Source organism: Culex pipiens, chromosome 3 (assembly GCF_016801865.2).
Source record: "Culex pipiens pallens isolate TS chromosome 3, TS_CPP_V2, whole genome shotgun sequence".
In the NCBI taxonomy this organism is placed as follows: domain Eukaryota; kingdom Metazoa; phylum Arthropoda; class Insecta; order Diptera; family Culicidae; genus Culex; species Culex pipiens.
This window is the reverse complement of record NC_068939.1, coordinates 68760390-68780433: the sequence shown is the minus strand read 5'-3', so window position 1 is coordinate 68780433 and position 20044 is coordinate 68760390. Positions and strand designations below refer to the sequence as shown.

At 33.9% G+C, this 20044-nt stretch overlaps 2 protein-coding genes across 4 annotated transcripts in view; one reads left to right on the top strand and one right to left on the bottom strand.

Annotated features, from left to right (window-relative positions):
- The window catches only part of LOC120414119 (band 7 protein AGAP004871), a 420902-nt gene that overhangs the window by 363327 nt on the left and 37531 nt on the right, over positions 1 to 20044 (top strand). The window lies entirely within an intron of this gene.
- The window catches only part of LOC120414141 (FH1/FH2 domain-containing protein 3), a 182809-nt gene continuing 177743 nt past the window's right edge, over positions 14979 to 20044 (bottom strand). For 2 of the 3 annotated variants that reach the window (XM_052710438.1, XM_052710439.1), the window contains one exon: positions 14979 to 15857. In XM_052710438.1, the coding sequence (XP_052566398.1) occupies positions 15784 to 15857 (74 nt within the window). In that variant the 3' untranslated portion in view covers positions 14979 to 15783. The remainder of the gene's footprint in view (positions 15858 to 20044) is intronic. The other variant, XM_039575180.2, reaches the window with a different exon arrangement.

Here is a 20044-nt window from a genome sequence, read left to right as displayed (position 1 = left end):
CTGCTCTGCTCGTGGATTAGCTCTTAATATCTAGTGACTATTGGTCCGATTTTAAATGACTCTTTTTAGTAAAAATGATTAGATTTTTAGTTATATATTCCATGACATTCATGAAGGACATTTTCAAATGTAAGAGTTGATTTCAATATTTTAAAACTATTTTTACTAACAAGATCAGAAAAGTAAATGAAAACCGGTAAAATGGTTACTGAGATATTGAAAATGAGAAATTATCTAAAGTTTTGCAAATGTTTTCGAGATTTAGATTTTGTCTTTTGTTTTTTTTTTTATTTGGATGGAACTTTGTCCATGCAAAAAATCCATTTTCTTAAGAGCAATTCTATGCCATGTAGGAAATCAGTTGTACCCGACCCTCTCCGATTTCAATGAAACTTTGTAGACATGTAAGTTATGCTTAATGGTGTCAAAAACAATCTTATCGGAAATTGGACGAGCTTTCTGGTTAAAATACTTGCGAGACTCAAAAATCATGGCCAAAAATGACCAATTATTGGACAACCCCTTGTTTTTCATCATTTTCAATTTTCAAATCGCTGTATCTTTACAAGGTTTGGACCTAGAACAATGGTCAATATCGAGACTTTTATGTAAAATTATTTGGAAAATTGATTTCCGCTACAAAGAAAAAAAAATTGTGATAATATTCATCAGGAAATGGGGACAGATTTTGTGTCAAAAAAAATTGTGTAATATTACACCAGAAATTCATGAATATTCATCAGTTTTTGATGAATATTCATCAGGTTCACATTTTTACACATTTTTTATGTAATGAGCAATTCTCTACCAAAACCGGAAATGGATTTTATTTGTATTTTTTTATTTGACTCAAACTTTGTGGGGGCCTTCCCTATGACCTAATAAGCTATTTTGCGTCATTGGTTCACCCATACAAGTCTCCATACAATTTTGGGTGCTGTCCATACAAAAATGGTATGTAAATATTCAAACAGCTGTAACTTTTGAGTGAATTTTCTGATCAATTTGGTGTCTTCGGCAAAGTTGTAGGTATTGTTGAAGACTTTTGAGAAAAAAATAGGTACACGAAAAAAATTTAAGGATTTTTTCATCAACTTTTTATTCACTAAAACTCAATTTCCCAAAATACGTATTTTTTGATTTTCGAGATTTTTTGATATGTTTTAGGGGACAAAAATCCGTAATTTTTTAGCTATAGAGAAACATGGTCAAAAAATCTGCCGCCGAGTTATGAATTTTTGAAAAAATAGTGATTTTTGGAAAAAATCAAAGTTTTATGCAAAAACAAGTTTGACATTATTTTTTAATGCAAAATTGAATTTGCAATCGAAAAGTACTTCACAGATTTTTTGATAAAGGGCTCCGTTTTCAAGATATAGCCACCGAAAGTTTGATTTTAGCGAAATATTTGCAGTTTTTCAATTTTTAAAAATAGTGACCATGAGTGACCATTTCTGAAAATATTTTTTTTGAAAAGTTCAGAAAATATGCTATAAAATTGTTTAAGAGACATTGAAGATTGGACCTCTGGTTGCTGTGATACAGCGGCTTAAAGAAAAAGCAGGGCTGTGGAGTCGGAGTCGGAGTCGGAGCCGGAGTCGATGGAGTCGGGTCTTTTTGGGAAGCCTGGAGTCGGAGTCGGAGTCGGAGTTGTCAAAACTCGAACAGCTGGAGTCGGAGTCGGAGCCGGAGTCGGCTAAATTTTATGAGCTTGAGTCGGAGTCGCAGTCGGAGCCGGAGATTTCTGATAACCCGGAGTCGGAGCCGTTTTTTCATTGTTCAGTATTTCCTGTATAACAGCTTAATTTACAAAACAACTTATATTTTTAATTTATTCATCAGTTGCCATTATGTATTTGAAGCTTTTTATTGTGATTGAAAAGCTCTAATTGGGTTATTACACTATAATCACTAAATGATAACCTTTTATCCAAGTATGTAGTATCATAACTCAAAAATAATAATAAAAAAATATTGGTTATATAGTCAGACTATATTTATGTTCCCTTTCAATTCAAATTTGACCAAATTTCATCCAGTTGTTTCTGAAAAAAAGTACACACAAAGTCATCTTTTACCCCGATAGCGAATGGCTTAGAGGTTTTAAGTTAAATCATTTTTTAGGAAAAAATTACGAGGTACATAAAAAGATTATAAATAGTAATCACTGTTTTTGAAGATCGAAAAAGAGTCACTGACAGTTTAACTTTTGTAACAAATAATCAACGATAATAACAATCTCTTACATGGAACTCAACATGCGCATTTTGTTTATAACTGAGTACAAGAAAATCAAATTGTTGCATTTAAAATAATTTAAACTAACAAAAAATGTCAAAAGAAGTTGCAACAAATTTGAAATAATAATTGATTGTTGATGTTGATGTCGATTATAGGTAAACTATTTTGATATCGTAGCAAATTATCGTTGAATAAATCTCAAGAATTCAGTACAAAAATGAATTAATAAAAAATGTTTAGAATAAAATATAGGATTCAAATTTATTTTTCAAATATTATAAATAAAAAAACAGAATCAAAATATTATCAACTGGTACGAATTTTCTCATACTGTATGCCTTACGCCAATATGACGGGAGGTGATAATCATTGCAAATCAATGTACCTTAAAAAAATGACCTAGAAAATATTTTACTTGTGGATATTTGTTTTTTTATTATATTTTAAGTTTTTTCATATATTTTGATGGAGGTGCAAGATCATCCATAAAGCTTCGTTTTAGGTGAAGATTCACGTAGTATCGTGCACCTCCTTTTTGAAGAATATAAAATTTTAAAATTAAAATAAATTAAAAATTTTCAGGTTAAAATATTTTCCATGTCACAGATATTTGAAAAGGACATCTTAAGCGTCCTTTCCACGAAGAAATTGTTTAGATACATTGATTTTCAATAAAAATCTCCTTCAGCCATGGCGTGATGTCTATGTACGTCTTAACATTCCAACGCCCAAGGCTCCAAAAAAGTTGAAACGGTAACTTCAACTCAATGGTTCTCGGGCACAATCAAGATGATTCTTATTTCCAGTGATTTGTTAGGATGTCTAGATGATTCTAGACCTTTGCAGAACTTAATTTGATCAAATCTGTAATTTTTGCGATCAAAAACATCGTTCCAACTTTTTTTTTCGCGTGTAAAAAAAATTCGCCGAAAATTCCGCGGAGGCAGTCGTTTAAAAAAAGTTGGAACGATGTTTTTGGTCGCAGAAATTACAGATTTGTTCAAATCAAGTTCTGCAAACTTTTAGGATCATCTAGACATTCTTACAAATCACTAGGAACAAGAATCGTCCCGATTGGTTAAGTTATACCCGAGAACGGGCGTGTTGAAAACTGAAGATATTTTTTGATTTCTGTTTCCATTACGTGTAGAACTTGTAACCTAGAAACTTTTTTTCCGTTTATTTGCTTAACTTTACTTTTACTTAACTTATTTTTATTGAGAAAAACATGACGCTTAGAGAGTATTTAAATAATCCTATTTATCAATGTTTTAAAAATAATTAATCAATAATAGTTAACTAACTTTTGAAACATTTAAAATATGTGGAGTCGGAGTTGGAGTCGGAGCCAACCATTTGTTGAAAGCTGGAGTCGGAGTCGGAGTTGGAGTCGGCTAGAGTTGGTAGGCCGGAGTCGGAGCCAACCATTTGTTCAAAGCCAGAGCCGGAGTCGGAGTCGGAGTCAGCTAATCTGAGAAAGCCGGAGTCGGAGTCGGAGTCGGAGTCGTTTGAAACATGACCCGACTCCGCAGCCCTGAGAAAAAGAAACACGAAAATTGAAGTTTTCTAAGTCTCACCCAAACAGCCTACCTTTTTCTAATGACGATATCTCAGCAACTAATGGTCCGATTTTCAATGTTAAAACATGAAACATTCGTGAAATTTTTCGATCTTTTGGAAAAAAATATTTTTATTTTTTTAAAATCAAGACTTACATTTTAAAAGGGCCAAACATTGAATATTACGCCCATTTAAAATGCTAGTCTTGATTTAAAAAATTTCAAAATATTTTTTTCGAAAGGATCGAAAAATTTTACGAATGTTTCATATATTAACATTGTCGGACCATTAGTTGCTGAGATATCGTCATTAGAAAAAGGTGGGCTGTTTGGGTGAGACTTAAAAAACTTCAATTTTCGTGTTTCTTTTTCTTTAAGCCGCTGTATCTCAGCAATGTTCTACAATGTTGTAGAGCAGACAATTACAAAAATTTTGATTTATAAAATATACTTTTTGCGTTTCTCTTTGTTTCGTCGTCCGTGTCTGGCGTGAGTGACCATGAACGGCCATAATCAACAACGACCAATTTTTTCAATACTTTGCTTTCGTAAAATCACGATAACCTTTATATCAAAATTATTGTTATTGTCTGCTCTACAACATCGTAGAACATTGTTACACTCTAAAAAATAACCCTGCAAAGTTAGAAAAAAAAACACGAAATTTTAAAATGAAAAATTTTGTTCTAAATGAAGAAATGACCCATCTGGGTCAATATAGATTCGAAAACTGCATTAATTTTCCCATAAATGACATGTTCCAAAATGTTTTACAGTCGAGTAACGGAAAAAAGGAGAATTTTCATCAACTTTTCTAGTGTTTTTTTCGATGAAAGAAACGTTTTATCGTAATTCTGAGTACGCCATCAAATCGGGCGTCTAATTTTACATAAAATTCCCTTTGCCACCAGTCACCGATTCAGGCTGCACAATATTAAAAAACACCTCTGTTTTGCATGTTCAAAAATGGAAGGGGTAGTACGAGATATCCAAAAACGGACCTTGGGTTCGTGATCAGAGACAAAAGTAACTTCTTAGGACAAAGTTTCACACAAATCGAAGAGGGGTCGGGGCAACTTTTCCCGATTTTGTGTGTGTTGGTAGAACAAATAGAGGTAATATTCAACATACCAAATTTTTAAACTTTCTAAAATTCAACTTTTTTTGTTGCGTACTGGTTTTTGAAAATTTTGACGACCATTTTTCAAAAAAATAGTTTCAATTAATGATATTTGAAATTTTGTACGAGAGACATGCCATCCTTCATTTTTCTTGAGGCTTTTTTCAACATCCTAGGCCTTTTTTACAAAAAATATCGTAAATAAATTGTAACATCGCCTTCCATTTTGCTTTTAAACATAAACATCATAAAATTTAACAGAAGTGGCGTGTTGTTTCTTCAAGTGTATTTTATACAGAAAGCCCGTCCAATTTCTACAAGTTTGTCTTTGACCACTTTTTGATTCGATGCAATGACTTGAAGGTAGAGCAATATTTAAATTACGAAATACAATAATATGTAAATAACTTACGCCCTTCTCAAATATCATTCTCTGCACCAAATTGGCTTATATAAGCCTAGGATAACATGTCTACAAAGTTTTATTGAAATCGGGGATTGTCGAGTGATACAAAAATTTGATAAATTCCTGTTTCTGGCTAGAATTGCTCTTCATTAATTTTTCCATACAAATCCCCATACAATTTTGCAGACTTTTCAAAAGGGCTGCTCAGAAGGAATTTTCTAATCAAGCGTTCATGAAAATGCGAACCACGGAAAAGTGTTCAAATTTCATGGTACGTTTTTCAAAATCGTACCATGCGATTTGAACACTTTGTTCGAGGTTCCCATTTTCATGAACGCTTGTTCATGATTTTGGGAACTCTTTTTTCTCCGTGTTGTCAAGTTGTTGTTATGATTAGGACTTTAAAAAAGGTAGCAAACAAAAAACATATTTTTAATTGAATATTTGTCATTAAAAGTTGTTATTTAATTATTATTTTTGAATTTTCGAAATATTTTGATATGTTTTAGAACTTTTACGCTAGAGCTTAGGATAGTGCAAAATCCAGTGCTAGAGGTATCCATTTTTTATGGAAGATGATATCAAATTTCAAAAATATTTTTTTAATGAAAAAATCAATTTGCAATCGAAAATGAATTTACATTTTTTCATGTTATAGGCATATTTAAGAAGAAAAATCGATAAATGGTCATTTAAAAATACTTTATGAAAAAAACACATCTTCCAAAAACAAATACGATAGGCTTAGAAAATTTCCTTAAATTTTTATATTTGACTTCAGTACCATAATTGTTTTGCTCGTTTTCGTTTTTTTAATATTTGATTAAATTATTGGCTTTGCATTTGCCGCAAAATCAGTTCTAATACCTATACGATTCGTCATTTTATCTTTACTTTTTATCAGAAATGTTTGCTGTTAAAAGTGACAAAACAAAAACTCCTTTTTCGTATCTGCAGACGATTCATTTATCAAAACATTGAATAACTTTTCTGCTTGAAAATAAATGCACGAAAACGATATCAAAACCTCGTACAATTCAAAAATCAATAAAATTCTGTATCAGCTAAATCCATCTCTAAAGCACTGAACTGTTTAAATTTTAATGCCACGCAACAGTTGATCGGCTCATAACAGTCCCAACATTCTATTCCGTTCCCAAGCACCCCCTTTTGGTACCATCTTGAAATTTCCATTTCATTGTCGAACGACGGGCGCTCACACAACCGTAAATCCATTTCCGATCCCGTGCATTCAGCTTGCCACCGTTTCGGTTTCGTTTCCACGAAGAACATTTCCGGTGCGCGCGTGAAACCAACAACCCAGCCCGGGATTTCTCAACACACACACACAGAATGTGACACAATTCCCGTCCCGTACTCGCTCTCCAGAGCTGCTCTTCATGATTCGATCCGTTCGAGACGATAACATCGAACCCCCCACCCCGCTTTGTACGTGAATCTACATGAACGGGTAACGAACCGTGGAATGTGTTGCAGTTCTTGGGAACAGGTGGAAAGAGTTTTCACGAAGAGGGATGTAACTTCGCCTTAACATGTCAGCGGTAATCGTTGGGTCTTTCATTTTTGAATATTCGAAAAAGACTTGTTTTTCAATCATTTGGATCATCACTGCCTGGAATGGTGATCCTTTGTTAGTTTGGTGTAAAAGGGCTTTGTTATTCGGTATTTCTTACAAAACAACTAATGAAAACAGTTAATTTGAATTTCTAAATCCTAAATTTCTTAGATTTTTGAGGAATAAAAATTTAAGCGTAAATAAATACAAAAATATAAATTTCAGCTATTTTTTATAATTTGCTGACCAATATTTAGTACCGTAAACTGGGGTGACTTTGATAGCCCGGGGTGAAATTGATAGAAATTTGATTTGGCCACTAATTTTGATACATCCAATATAACAGTCACATTTTTGCTTATATGTTCGTTAATAAGCTGTCCCTTAATGCTTGCATACTCATAATTCTCAAAAATGTTTAGATATTAATTTGATGGGCATTTTAAAAACCTATCAAAGTCACCCCGGGCTATCAAAGTCACCCTAGTTTACGGTATTCAATAATTGAGTTAAGTTTTATTTTTAGTATTTAAGTTATCAACAATAACCAGGAATACATAAGGGTAATTCTCTACCAACTCACACGAAATCGGGAAAAGTTGCCCCGACCCCTCTTCGATTTGCGTGAAACTTTGTCCTAAGGGGTAACTTTTGTCCCTGATCACGAAACAGAGGTCCGTTTTTTGATATCTCATGACGGAGGGGCGGTACGACCCCTTCCATTTTTCCTTAGGACAAAGTTTCACGCAAATCGAAGAGGGGTCGGGGCAACTGCTGTGTGAGTTGGCGGAGAATTACCCATAAGCTAAATTTGAAACAATTATTCCAGAATTTCACTCCTTAACCCTCCATGCTTGCACTGCACATCGTCCAACACGACATATCATGAAGTACACGAAGAGATGTTTGCTCTTGCGAGAATATCTCAGAATCACACCAGTCGCACACACACACACACACACACACACACAAGTTTAATCTCTGTCGTCAGGCGACGCGTGAAATGTCACCCAATTTATTATTCATCGATCACGGAAAGTGGCAGGACGTGTCGCGTTGCTTCTCTTGTAGACGCTTTTTGTTAGTGGGGAGGGGATATTCGAGGTTAGGGATAGGCAATCCGTCAAATCACTGTCATTACACCCCACTTTGAGTGAGGTATAATGTTGCTCGTATATTGACGCGGAAATTGGCCACTACTGCCACGTTGATGACAGTGATATTGCAGATTAATTTCATATTTTATGGCGAAAAATTAATTTTCATACTTGTTTTCTGAGAACTATTGCAGAAGAAATTAATTACTGTTTCATGAAAATAAGACTAAATAGTGTAGACTAAAATTTAAATCTTTTTCACTGTTATACATACGACTTTCACGATCAAATATGGAACGTCACAACTCTCTGGTGCATATTTAACGATGAATCAATTTTAATTATCTAGAAATTACATCAGTACTATGTGTTGCACTGAGGTGTACGTTACTCAACCTAATGGCGGTACCACCACCTCAGTAGTAATTGAAATTATCATTGCTTTCACTGGGTTGTAACGTAGCAAAAAATATTAAAAGTTCACGGTTCAGGGAACGACAAAAATTTGACACACATATGGCGCAGCTTTGGAAGCATGCCACAGTTTTAAACAGATTGAGAGTGGCGTGATAAAAAGTAAACAGCGAACCGACCCATGAAAACGGCCAATTTCGGCGTTGACAATACTCTCGTTGCGTAAGGTCGCGCCGAAAATTGAATATTCAATTTGTTCAGTTCATAACTGGGGGCTGTCTATAATGTTTACATTTTTTTTTGTTCTGCTATGATTTGGTTGAACTTGAATGGGGAACTGTTTGAGCAGTTTTTATTGATAGTTTTTTTAGAGTTCTAAACAAACACCACTTCTTATATTGACCTTGCATTCTAGCCAAAGTGATTCAAGAGTGAACTTTTTTCTGTTGAATTTAAAAAATTGTCGGGGCAAAGCAGTCAAACGTTAATTTCTAACCTAATTTGTTTGACCATTTACTACTGCCTAAAATGTTACGATTTGGATACGAAAATGCCGCAACTTTATACAGAATTTTTTCTCTTGATACAAGACAACGAATTCGACGAAAATTTTTGTTTGTTTCTTCAGAAACTACGAAATTTAATTTTCAATTCTTCCTAAATTGTAATGCAGCAATTTGCAATTGCTTAAGAGGGAGTTTTTCGCCAATGTGAAACATGTGCTCCGATTTGGATGAAACTTTCACCGTTTGTTTGTCTATACATGAAATGAACTCATGCCAAATATGAGCCCTCTACGACAACGGGGAGTGGGGTAAAACGGGCTTTGAAGTTTAGGTACAAAAACATAAAAAATGCTCGCATTTTCGTAAAACTTCATCTATTCCAACTCTCTTAAATGCATTCCAAAGGTCTTTTGAAGCACTTCAAAATGTGCCATAGACATCCAGGATTGGTTTGACTTTTTCTCAAAGCTTTTGCAAATTACTGTTAAAAATAGCTTTTTTTAAAACCTTATTATCTTTTTGCAACAGCCTCCAACACCCATACTCTTAAAGTTCAAAAGATAGGTAATTTCATGGACTATAAGCCTACGGTATTAACTTTTTGGCCAATCGCAGTTTTTCTCATAGTTAAGATTTTTCTATAACAAACTTTTCACAACGTTAACTTTTGGCCTGGTAGGCCAATAAGACGCCACTTTTTGGTCTCAATGTGACATATTTGGAATCCTCGGAAATTTTCACTTTTTTTAGGTGTTGTAGTTATAAATTGGGTTGGAAAAAATGCCATTAAGAATGAATTTAAATATTTTTTTGCAATTCCGTCGTGAAACTACTTACTTTTCCTGTCATTCTTGAACGACGAATTAGCCTACTTTTCTGTACCAAAAATAACAGAATCGAATAGCAACACTTTTCAAAATAAATGCTGAAAAGTTCTACTTTTCAGCACTCAAATGGGTGCTGAAAAGTTGAACTTTTCAGCACGTGTTTCGAAATGTAACCCTTTTCAACATTTTTTTTTATTTAAACGATTTATTGGCAAAATACATGAAAATTTGACATAAAATTTCACTCAGTGTGTGTTTTTTGGAATTGCAAAAAATGTTGTATGGAACTCGTTGCAAAACTTGATTTTTTCAGCACCGGTGAACCTCGTTGGATAAATGTACGACTCGTGCTGAAAAAATCCTCTTTTTGCAACTTGTTGCATAATAGTAGTTTATGCAACTTGTTGCATAATAGTAGTCAATTTGTCAGATTAGTAGTAAAACAGGAATTCGTCTACTTGGTACAGCATTTGGCGTATTGACCACAGGGAAACTTTATTTTCAAAAAGGTTTTATTTAATAAAATATTTTCGCGATCACCTCAAACTAACGTGAAATTCCCCGAGAATTCCGAACACAAGCAATTGGCAATTGGACCAAAAATAAACGTTTCTAAGATTTGGCAAAACAATTATAAAAATTAAAATTCTATTTCAACATTCGACCAATTCTTCATGTAAACTAATGTCAAAAACATAAACAATGACTTTTAAACCCCGCCGTTTGACATGGAGGACTTTTAAAACCCGCCAAACAAATCGCAGCACACTGGGGGTTGCTAGGGGAAAATCGAAAAAGTCCTTGTCATATTTGTTTTGTTTTCATTTGAAAAAGAAGTGATTTTCCGGATATCTTCTTTTAGACAGACTCAATTGAACGAGAACCAAGTGGTCATATTTATTGAATTTTATACAATCTGGTGATCCGCCGTCGTTTAAAAGCATTTTGTAGTGCTGGATTTTAAGAGCCTTTGAACCCATGGAATGTACCAATCTGAGCAGATTTAAAACTATTTTGCGATTGTCTCCAAATCATTTGCATCTAGTTTCATAAGAAAGCTAACTTAGGATCTTCTGACCAGAGTTTACTTGCTACCACGAACGTTACGGATGGGTTCTAAATAAACTGATAAATAAATATCGGAGGAAATAAAAAGTACGCCGGAAACATGTTGATCTTGGGAAATGATTTTGTCAGCTAAGTTGCTTTAGGATGTCTACTAAACAACTCTTTAAACAAAATATTTCAGGAGAACCTGAAAAATTTCAAAATATTCAAAAAATATTTTATTAAATCCTGTTGACCTCATCTTACTCCTCAGACACATTGACCGAATTTCGAATGAAACTACAGTCTTTAGGACCAGCCCCACCACCTACTAAAATATGATTATTTCTTTTAAAAATAGTAAAAAAGCATATTCAAAAAATGTTTGATCTGCTTGGACTTAGTCTGTTTTGCTTCATTTCACTCCGTGGTTCACCGGAAGCAATCAAGACGATGGCTTTTGTTGAGGTCGCACAACATTTGGAACCACAAGCTGCGTATTTCTTTGGGTCAGATCATCGCACTGATTAAATGAAATCTACGGGATTTAAAATTCTGGAACACTACTGCTTGTTTCCGGCATAATTAAATCTGAAACTCTGAAAAATCCTGGAAAAAATCATTTCCTTTTCAGCTGAAAACAGAAATGTTATGACAAGGACGTTTCAGAATTTTCCCCAGCAACCACCAGATTGCTGCGATTTGTTTGGCGGGTTTTAAAAGTCCTCCATGTCAAACGGCGGGATATAAAAGTCATTGTTTTTGTTTTAACATTAGTTTACATGAAGAATACAACAAAACAGCAAGCTGACATTTTTTATTCTTTATCAAAGAGTTTTTCAGTCGGAGGCTGGTTTAACTCTTTTAAAGCAAGCTGAGAAAAAGTTACCGTAAAACATAAAACAACTTTAAATATTGACAACGGCCTAAGTATACCATCTAAACACAAAGGCATCAAAACAGTGCGGTGGCGAATCGGGAATAACTCCATCCGATTTGCTGATTTTCATTATATAAACAATAGGATGTAACAAAAATTACTTTTTGGCGGGCATTCAGGGATTTGTTCTGGTAGGCATACTGAGCTCAAATCCCAAATATGAGCTTGATTGGACGTAACAGGAGCTGGCGCTCCGCCCTTCAATTTTAAATGGGATTTAACCCGTAAAAATACTTTTTTTTCAAAACTGTCTATTTTTGAGGCACATTGGCCACCAATGTGTTTACCAAAAACATCACTGGCGTGTAGGCCAGATCCTTGCGCATCTTTTGGTATATATAACATTGAAATTTGGAGCACCCTGGAGCTCGGTACAGACCTTCAAAGTATGGCAATTTTTCGAAAAATCGTCCCCGTCGTGGATATGGACTACACTGAAAAAAATGATACACGGTAAAAAAAAATTGGTGTTTTTTTATTAAACTTTTTGTCACTTAAACTTGATTTGCAAAAAAAAACACTTTTTTTATTTTATTTTTTTTATGTTTTAGAGGACATTAAATGCCAACTTTTCAGAAATTTACAGGTTGTGCAAAAAATCTTTGACCGAGTTATGAATTTTTGAATCAATACTGATTTTTCAAAAAAATCGAAATATTGGTCGCAAAAAATTTTGAACTTCATTTTTCGATGTAAAATCAAATTTGCAATCAAAAGGACTGTAGTGAAATTTTGATAACTTTGTTGGTACGACCCTCAGTTGCTGAGATCTTGCCAAGCAAAGGTTTAAAAACATGTAAATTGATGTTTTCCAAGTATCACCCAAACGACCCACCATTTTCTAACGTCGATATCTCAGCAACTAATGGTCCGATTTACAATGTTAATACATGAAAGATTCGTGAAATTTTCCGATCTCTTCGAAAACAATATTTTCAATTTTTTTTAAATCAAGACTTACATTTCAAAAGGCCTAAATATTCAATATTACGCCCTTTTCAAAATGTTAGTCTTGGTTTAAAAAATTTTAAATTATTTTTTTCGAAAAGATCGGAAAATTTTACGAATGTTTCATATTTTAACATTGTAAATCGGACCATTAGTTGCTGAGATATCGACGTTAGAAAATGGTGGGTTGTTTGGGTGAGACTTAGAAAACATCAATTTTCCTGTTTTTTAACCTTTGCATGGCAATATCTCAGCAACTGAGGGTCGTATCAACAAGTTCCGAAAAAATAAAATATAGAGCTAGCTTATATATCTCAGCTTTTCAGAAATATTTTTTTCAAAGGCAAACATGTGCACTAATTTTAAAAAATGAAAAAGGGCGACAATTTTCAAAAATGTTATCTAAAAATGGCCTTAACATGAAAACGGTGCACTTTATGAAAATTTCACTAAGGTACTTTTTGATTGCAAATTTGATTTTACATCGAAAAATGAAGTTGAAAAATTTTTGCGACCGATTTTTTGAAAAAATCAGTATTGATTCAAAAATTTAGAACTCGGCCAAAGATGTTTTGCAAATCCTGGAAATATCTGAAAAGTTGGCATTTTATGTCCTCTAAAACACATCAAAAAATAAAAAAAATAGTATTTTTTGCAAATCAAGTTTTAGTGACAACAAGTTAAATACAAAATCACTAATTTTTTTTACCGCGTATCATTTTTTTTTTCAGTGAAGTCCATATCCATTCCTTAAACTTTGCCGAAGACACCAAATCGATCAAAAAATCCTTCAAAAGATACAGATTTTTGAATTTTCATACATCGTTTTTGTATCGAAAGCTGCCAAATTTGTATGGAAATTTATATGGACAAACTAATGATAAAAAATGGCTTCTTTGGGCCAACCGAAGGCACCAAAAAAGTTTCAGTCGGATTAAAAAATACAAAAAAAAAATCGAATTACCGAAATCTTAGAGAACTGCTCACTGACTTATCTTTTTCCGAAATTTCAGTTGTTATGACAACCGTTTTGTTGAAATTTTAGTTATTCATCTGAAAAATATAAAAACATCAATTAATTGGGTATTAAGTAAAATCCTAATTACTGAATCGTCTACTAAAATCATTTGATGAAAATTCAGTGAAACTTCACTGAATTTCACCTAAAAAATTGTTATGTGAATATGTAGTTCATTAATCCTTATCATAAATATGGAATTCTTTAAAAGTTTCCACAATTTTCAAAAATGTCTGTGACAGCAGTAATAGTATACAGCCAACTCAAATCAATCAAAAATATATATTTTTTTAGCATTTCAAATACTTTTCAACAAAATGAAATTTCAGGCGTACACATTTTGTAATATTTTCTCTTTCTAAAAATAAAATTGTATGTATAAGTGTCCTCTGCTGCTTCTATTGTTGGGAATCAGAATAAGGAAAGTTATTTGAAATCTTTTCAATATATTTTTGCTACGAGTATTCATTTGTTACAATTTTTAATTGCTTACTTTTAATGATGTGTCTCAAAATGTTACCTGGTTGAAGCACACTAGGATGACAACTAAAAAATAATTATAGGGACACCTCCTGGCTCGATTCTTTAGGCAAAACCTTAGGTTCAAGTTTAAAGGCAGCTGTAGAACGTAAAAGTTTGTGAAAAAGAAATCTTTTCATACAAAACATCTATTTTGAATTGCTAATAACGTTTCAGGATCAACTCGGAGCGCTTTGCACTCTTTGACAAAATTGTAGAGTGGTAAACTTTTCAATGGAATCTCACTCTTGACAATGTTTTCACATAATTAACACCACCACTATAAACCATTTGGCTCAAAATTGGCACAAATAAGGAATCAAGCCAGGGGTGTCACCTAAGATGTTCCGAAATTTCTTTTTTTATTTTCACACTAAGCACATTTATTTAATTGTCAAAAAGTAATTCCAAATTATGTTGTTTTACTGAAGTTTTTTAAATCTACCATTAATTTAATACCTACCTTCACAAACCCAGACCTCACAGCACATTTGTTCCCTAACCGTTTGTATAACCCGAGGTCCAACCATTGAAAGGGGGTTGGTCCCCTCTCCAAGTGTGGAGAGTATCACAGCGTGAAGTTGTCACAGCATGGAATTATTATCGCAGCGTTTGCATTTCCGCGAAGTGTGGGCGAGAAATGGCACATTGCATACACACCTCTCAGTGACAACTGTGCTTGACGTAAACAAAAGAAGTGTTGGCATCACCTCACTTCCTGATGGTGGGTTGTGGATGTCATCCTTGACCAAATAAATGAGTTTGAGATATTTCTTGTTTAAAATATGTCTATTTTATTCATTTAGTTTTCTTTGATATAATTCAATAATTTATATTGTATATCGTATATGAGTCATTATTTTACAGTTGAAATGTTGCAACTCCCTTCTGCAAGGGGCTAGTTTTCGTTAGGTTTACAGTACTTTGCCTTACCATAGTTTTTGGAAAATCTATTTCACAATGCTTTCGTTACCACTTTTTAAAAATCATTTTATTAAGTCACTGAAAGATTTTTTTTATTTTTAATATTCATTATAGGAATCCTACCTAGGCTCTCGCTCGCTTCTTGTAATGTTATAATTGTTTTAGTACACATATTGTATATTTTTAGTATTATAGATATTTGCATTAAGAAGTTCGAGTTCGAGTTCGACCCAACAGTCTGAAATAAATGTCAGAAAAAGTACGACGGAGCTTCTTTTTTTTCCTCTCGCTCCCACTTTCGCAACTTTCCTAGTTTGCATATCCGTTCCGATAAAGACTAGTCTCTCCACAACTTATAGAAAGCAAAATATTACCGTGTCACGACTTTGAACGAACCTGTCCGAAACTTTTTCTTGCCCCGAACTGCCAGTCGCAGACGACACACTCTTGCCTCTCGCTAATTTCCGCTCTAGTTTGTTTCTGTTTTTTGTTTTAGTTTATTCGCTTCGCAATTTTGCTATCACATTTTCTCCGAGTTGTTGTTGTTTGAAATTTCCGCTGAAGCCCGGTCATCGTCACTATTTGCTGCTGCTGGAACCCCTTAAATTTATCGTTGAGAGTTGAAACTGCTGCTGCCCGCTTTAGTATCCCTTTATCAGCGAGGCCACGTGTTGCTTTTCCTCCTCCGATAGTCCGTTCTTCAGCGTTCGTCTTACTGCCTTGTCGGGATGGTTTAAGGAAGAGACAAAAAACAGATGAAACGGTTGAGTGAGAATTGAATTTTCCTTTGGCTGGGGAAGTTGCCTGGTTATTTTTTGCAACGACATGCTCATGCAAGCAAAACTCAAACAAATTGTGGAAAAATTCGCAAATGGGAAGACATTGAAGCATAGAACATTGAGTAGATGGAGAAGACCTTCCAGACTGCTGAACAGTGCACAAAGTTGGAGAAAGTGCAGGAAAAAAGGGATGTCGAGTCATTTCCTCTTGGGCGATGGATTTACTTTCAGGGAAAAAAGGAAAAGAATCGATGGGGTATGATGAATACGGTTGAGGAAGGAAACTGCTTCGTAATTCAGTTCTGGCACACTGGATTGGGTTGAAGGTGGGAAATTCAATGGAATTTAATGCTGTTTTAAGCTGGGATTGCACAGTGCAATCGATTGGACGAACACACTTGTTACATTAAGGAGATCAAAATTGCGGAAATTTGTTGCAGGTTCTCATGCAAATCGTAAAAATCGAAAGGTACTGTCATCAGGGGTGACATTAGGTCTGGGGGGTGAGATTGGGTCATACAAAAATGCATTCTTTTTTTTAGAAACAAGAAAGGATCATACTTTCTTGGGGAAAAAATTAGAAGACATTCAGGAACTATACTTTTACTGTGTTAGTTCTTAAATTTAGTGAAAAATGAAAATTATAAAAATCAAAATGTAAAAAAGAGAGTTTTCCCATACTAATTTTCATGCAAATTTGAATCGCTTTGCGGAAAGCCGCGTCAAAACTAATCGCTCCCAAATTTTGAAGGGTTGTTTGGGGGCCAAAATGGAACCGGAAAATGGCTGTTCTGAAAAATTGATCATGTCGAGCCTTCCTAATGTTTATGCTTTTTGAATAGTTTTATTTTTATTTAAATGCGCTTGGAAAAATTTCCAAAAATAGTCTTTAGGTGTTCTGTTGTAAAATTTGATTAAATTGTTGCGTTTTCAAGTCAGGCCGGAGCAAATATTTTTTGAAGCTTATTTTGTGAAATTCCAATGTAATTCCAATGTATTTTTTCCGAGCAAAAAAAAAAATATCTTCAAAATTTACATATTTAGAAAACAAATGATTGCAAAACAACTGGACTGGTGTGAAATGCATTTCAAAATACTTCTTTCACCCAAATGTTGAAACCACGGCTTGTAATTTAATTTTTATTAATATATTTTTTGTCCCTCCCCTTTGACATTGTCAGAGCCGAGGAACATAAACTTCAACAAATAATTGTAACTACCTGACTAGCAATTAAAGTCAGATTTCACTTAAATTGATATTCAGGTTTGAAAATTTCAATAAAAAAATTGAAATAACAAGCCATAGTTTCAGCATTTGCATGTAAAAATATCTTAAAATGCATTTTACCCTTATTCTGTTGTTTTGCAATCATTAATTTTCAAAAATGAAAGATTTGACGAAAACAAAAATTTTAGCGAAAAAAACTGAAACATCGAAAATTTTCAAAAATTCAAAATATTTCCAAATCAACTCAAACATGCTTAAAGTGATTCTTAACACAGGGAAAGGCATTTTAAATTGATTTCTGCTGACTGTACTAAAATTTCCATTGAAGTTTTGAAGTTTTTTGAAAAAATATTTTGTTTTTCTCCCTGATTTTTCGGGTCAACTTTGAAGGGGGCAGAAACAAAAACTTTGAATAAAATTTGTAACAGCCTAATGTATACAATTAAACGCTACTGCAATTTTCAAATTTAAAAAAAAAATTTAAGATCTTTTTTTTATTTGAAAAAAGCGAATTAATGTGTTTGAAGCTTAAAATTTAACAAATCATCCATTTCAAAAACGTTGAAAACCGGAAAAAATGTTCCCAAAACATCGTCAATTAAAAAGTTACAGCTAATTGGGAGCCGCTTAGAAATTTGTTTTTTCCTGATTTAAATGTCTTTCAGTAACCAAAAATGTCGATGTATTTGATCATTCAAAAACTAACTTAATCCACCTATGTGGTTGGCGCCTTCCTCACTTTTTACCAACATTTGGTGATATGATTGGACACAAATTCCATCTATTTCTCAATAAAAAAAACACAAATGTCGCTTAAACGGTCATAACTTGAGAGTGAGCGTTGCCAGATCTACAAACTTAACAAACGCTGGGTCGGATGATGGATCCGGACATAGTTTACATACATTTAAGTGAGATCCGGCTTCAAAAAAGTACATAAATATCACTTAAGTGGTCATATCTCGAGACTGGGTTGCCAGATCTTCAATGTTTTGGACTCATTGGAAAGGTCTTTTGATTACCTAACCAACGATGAGTTGGATGATGGATCCGAACATAGTTTACATACATTTAAGTGAGATCCGGCTTCAAAAAAGTACATAAATATCACTTAAGTGGTCATATCTCGAGACTGGGTTGCCAGATCTTCAATATTTTGGACTCATTGGAAAGGTCTTTTGATTATCTAACTAACGATGGGTCGGATGATGGATCCGAACATAGTTTACATACATTTAAGTGAGATCCGGCTTCAAAAAAGTACATAAATATCACTTAAGTGGTCATATCTCGAGACTGGGTTGCCAGATCTTCAATGTTTTGGACTCATTGGAAAGGTCTTTTGATTACCTAACCAACGATGAGTTGGATGATGGATCCGGACATAGTTTACATACATTTAAGTGAGATCCGGCTTCAAGAAAGTACATAAATATCACTTAAGTGGTCATATCTCGAGACAGGGTTGCCAGATCTTCAATGTTTTGGACTCATTGGAAAGGTCTTTTGATTATCTAACTAACGATGGGTCGGATGATGGATCCGGACATAGTTTACATACATTTAAGTGAGATCCGGCTTCAAAAAAGTACATAAATATCACTTAAGTGGTCATATCTCGAGACTGGGTTGCCAGATCTTCAATGTTTTGGACTCATTGGAAAGGTCTTTTGATAACCTAACCAACGATGAGTTGGATGATGGATCCGGACATAGTTTACATACATTTAAGTGAGATCCGGCTTCAAAAAAGTACATAAATATCACTTAAGTGGTCACAACTCGAGACAGGGTTGCCAGATCTTCAATGTTTTAGATTCGTTGGAAAGGTCTTTCGATTACCTAACCAACGATGGGTCGGATGATAGATCCGGACATTGTTTTCATATAGATAAGTGAGATCCGGCATCAAAATTCCAGCACCTGATTCGCAACTCTGACACTTTTTTATACGTTACTTTTGAACTACTTATCGGATCTTCAAACAATTCAATAGTGCAGTATGGGGCACCAAAATAAATCGAATGCAACATGTTTGACTCAAATCGGATCAGCCAGTGCCGAGAAAACTTGGCAAGAATTTTGAGCACCAAAGTGAATACGCACACACATACACACACACACACAGACATTAGTTCAGTTTTCGATTCTGAGTCGATAGGTATACATGAATATAGGTCTACGAGCTGTTTTTCAAAAGTTCATTTTTCGAGCAGGATTATAGCCTTACCTCAGTGAGGAAGGCAAAACCGTAAAAATGTCGAAAAGCTTTACTTTTCGATACAAGTGCTTAAACATCGAACTAGTAAACATCGATAGTAAGCATTTTCAAAATGGGTTTGCAATAAAGTACTTTTCGATTGCAAATTCAATTTGACATAAAGCATCGAGGGAAGTTTAACAAAAATAATTTTTTTTTCAAAGATCATATCTTGGTCGAAATAAAAACATCTTTGGACATTTGAATTTATTTTTAAAATTTAGAAGTTTAATTGATTGTTGAATCAAGATTTACACATTTTTTTTAATTTGAATGTCCCACAAAGACGACACACCGCGTTTATTTTTGCGTTTTTATGAATCAATTGTTTTGTAACTTTCGAACAGATACGATTTCCGCAAAAAAAAACAAATTACATGCCCAACTTTCAAAATTTTTCTAGCAAAAGCATCACTAAATACTTTATACATTATGACAGTAACGCTGCTATTATTTTTTACTAGGGTTTTTTTTTGTTTTTTTTTCCGATCTGAGGGTCCAAAATTTGCAAAAAGTTCAAAAGTCTGATTAAAAAGAAACCTTAGGACAAAGTTCTTTGTCAAAAATTAACGTTGTTGATGACGGTATTTTAAATCCCGTCATCAGGGGTGACATTGGATCTGGGGGTGAGATTG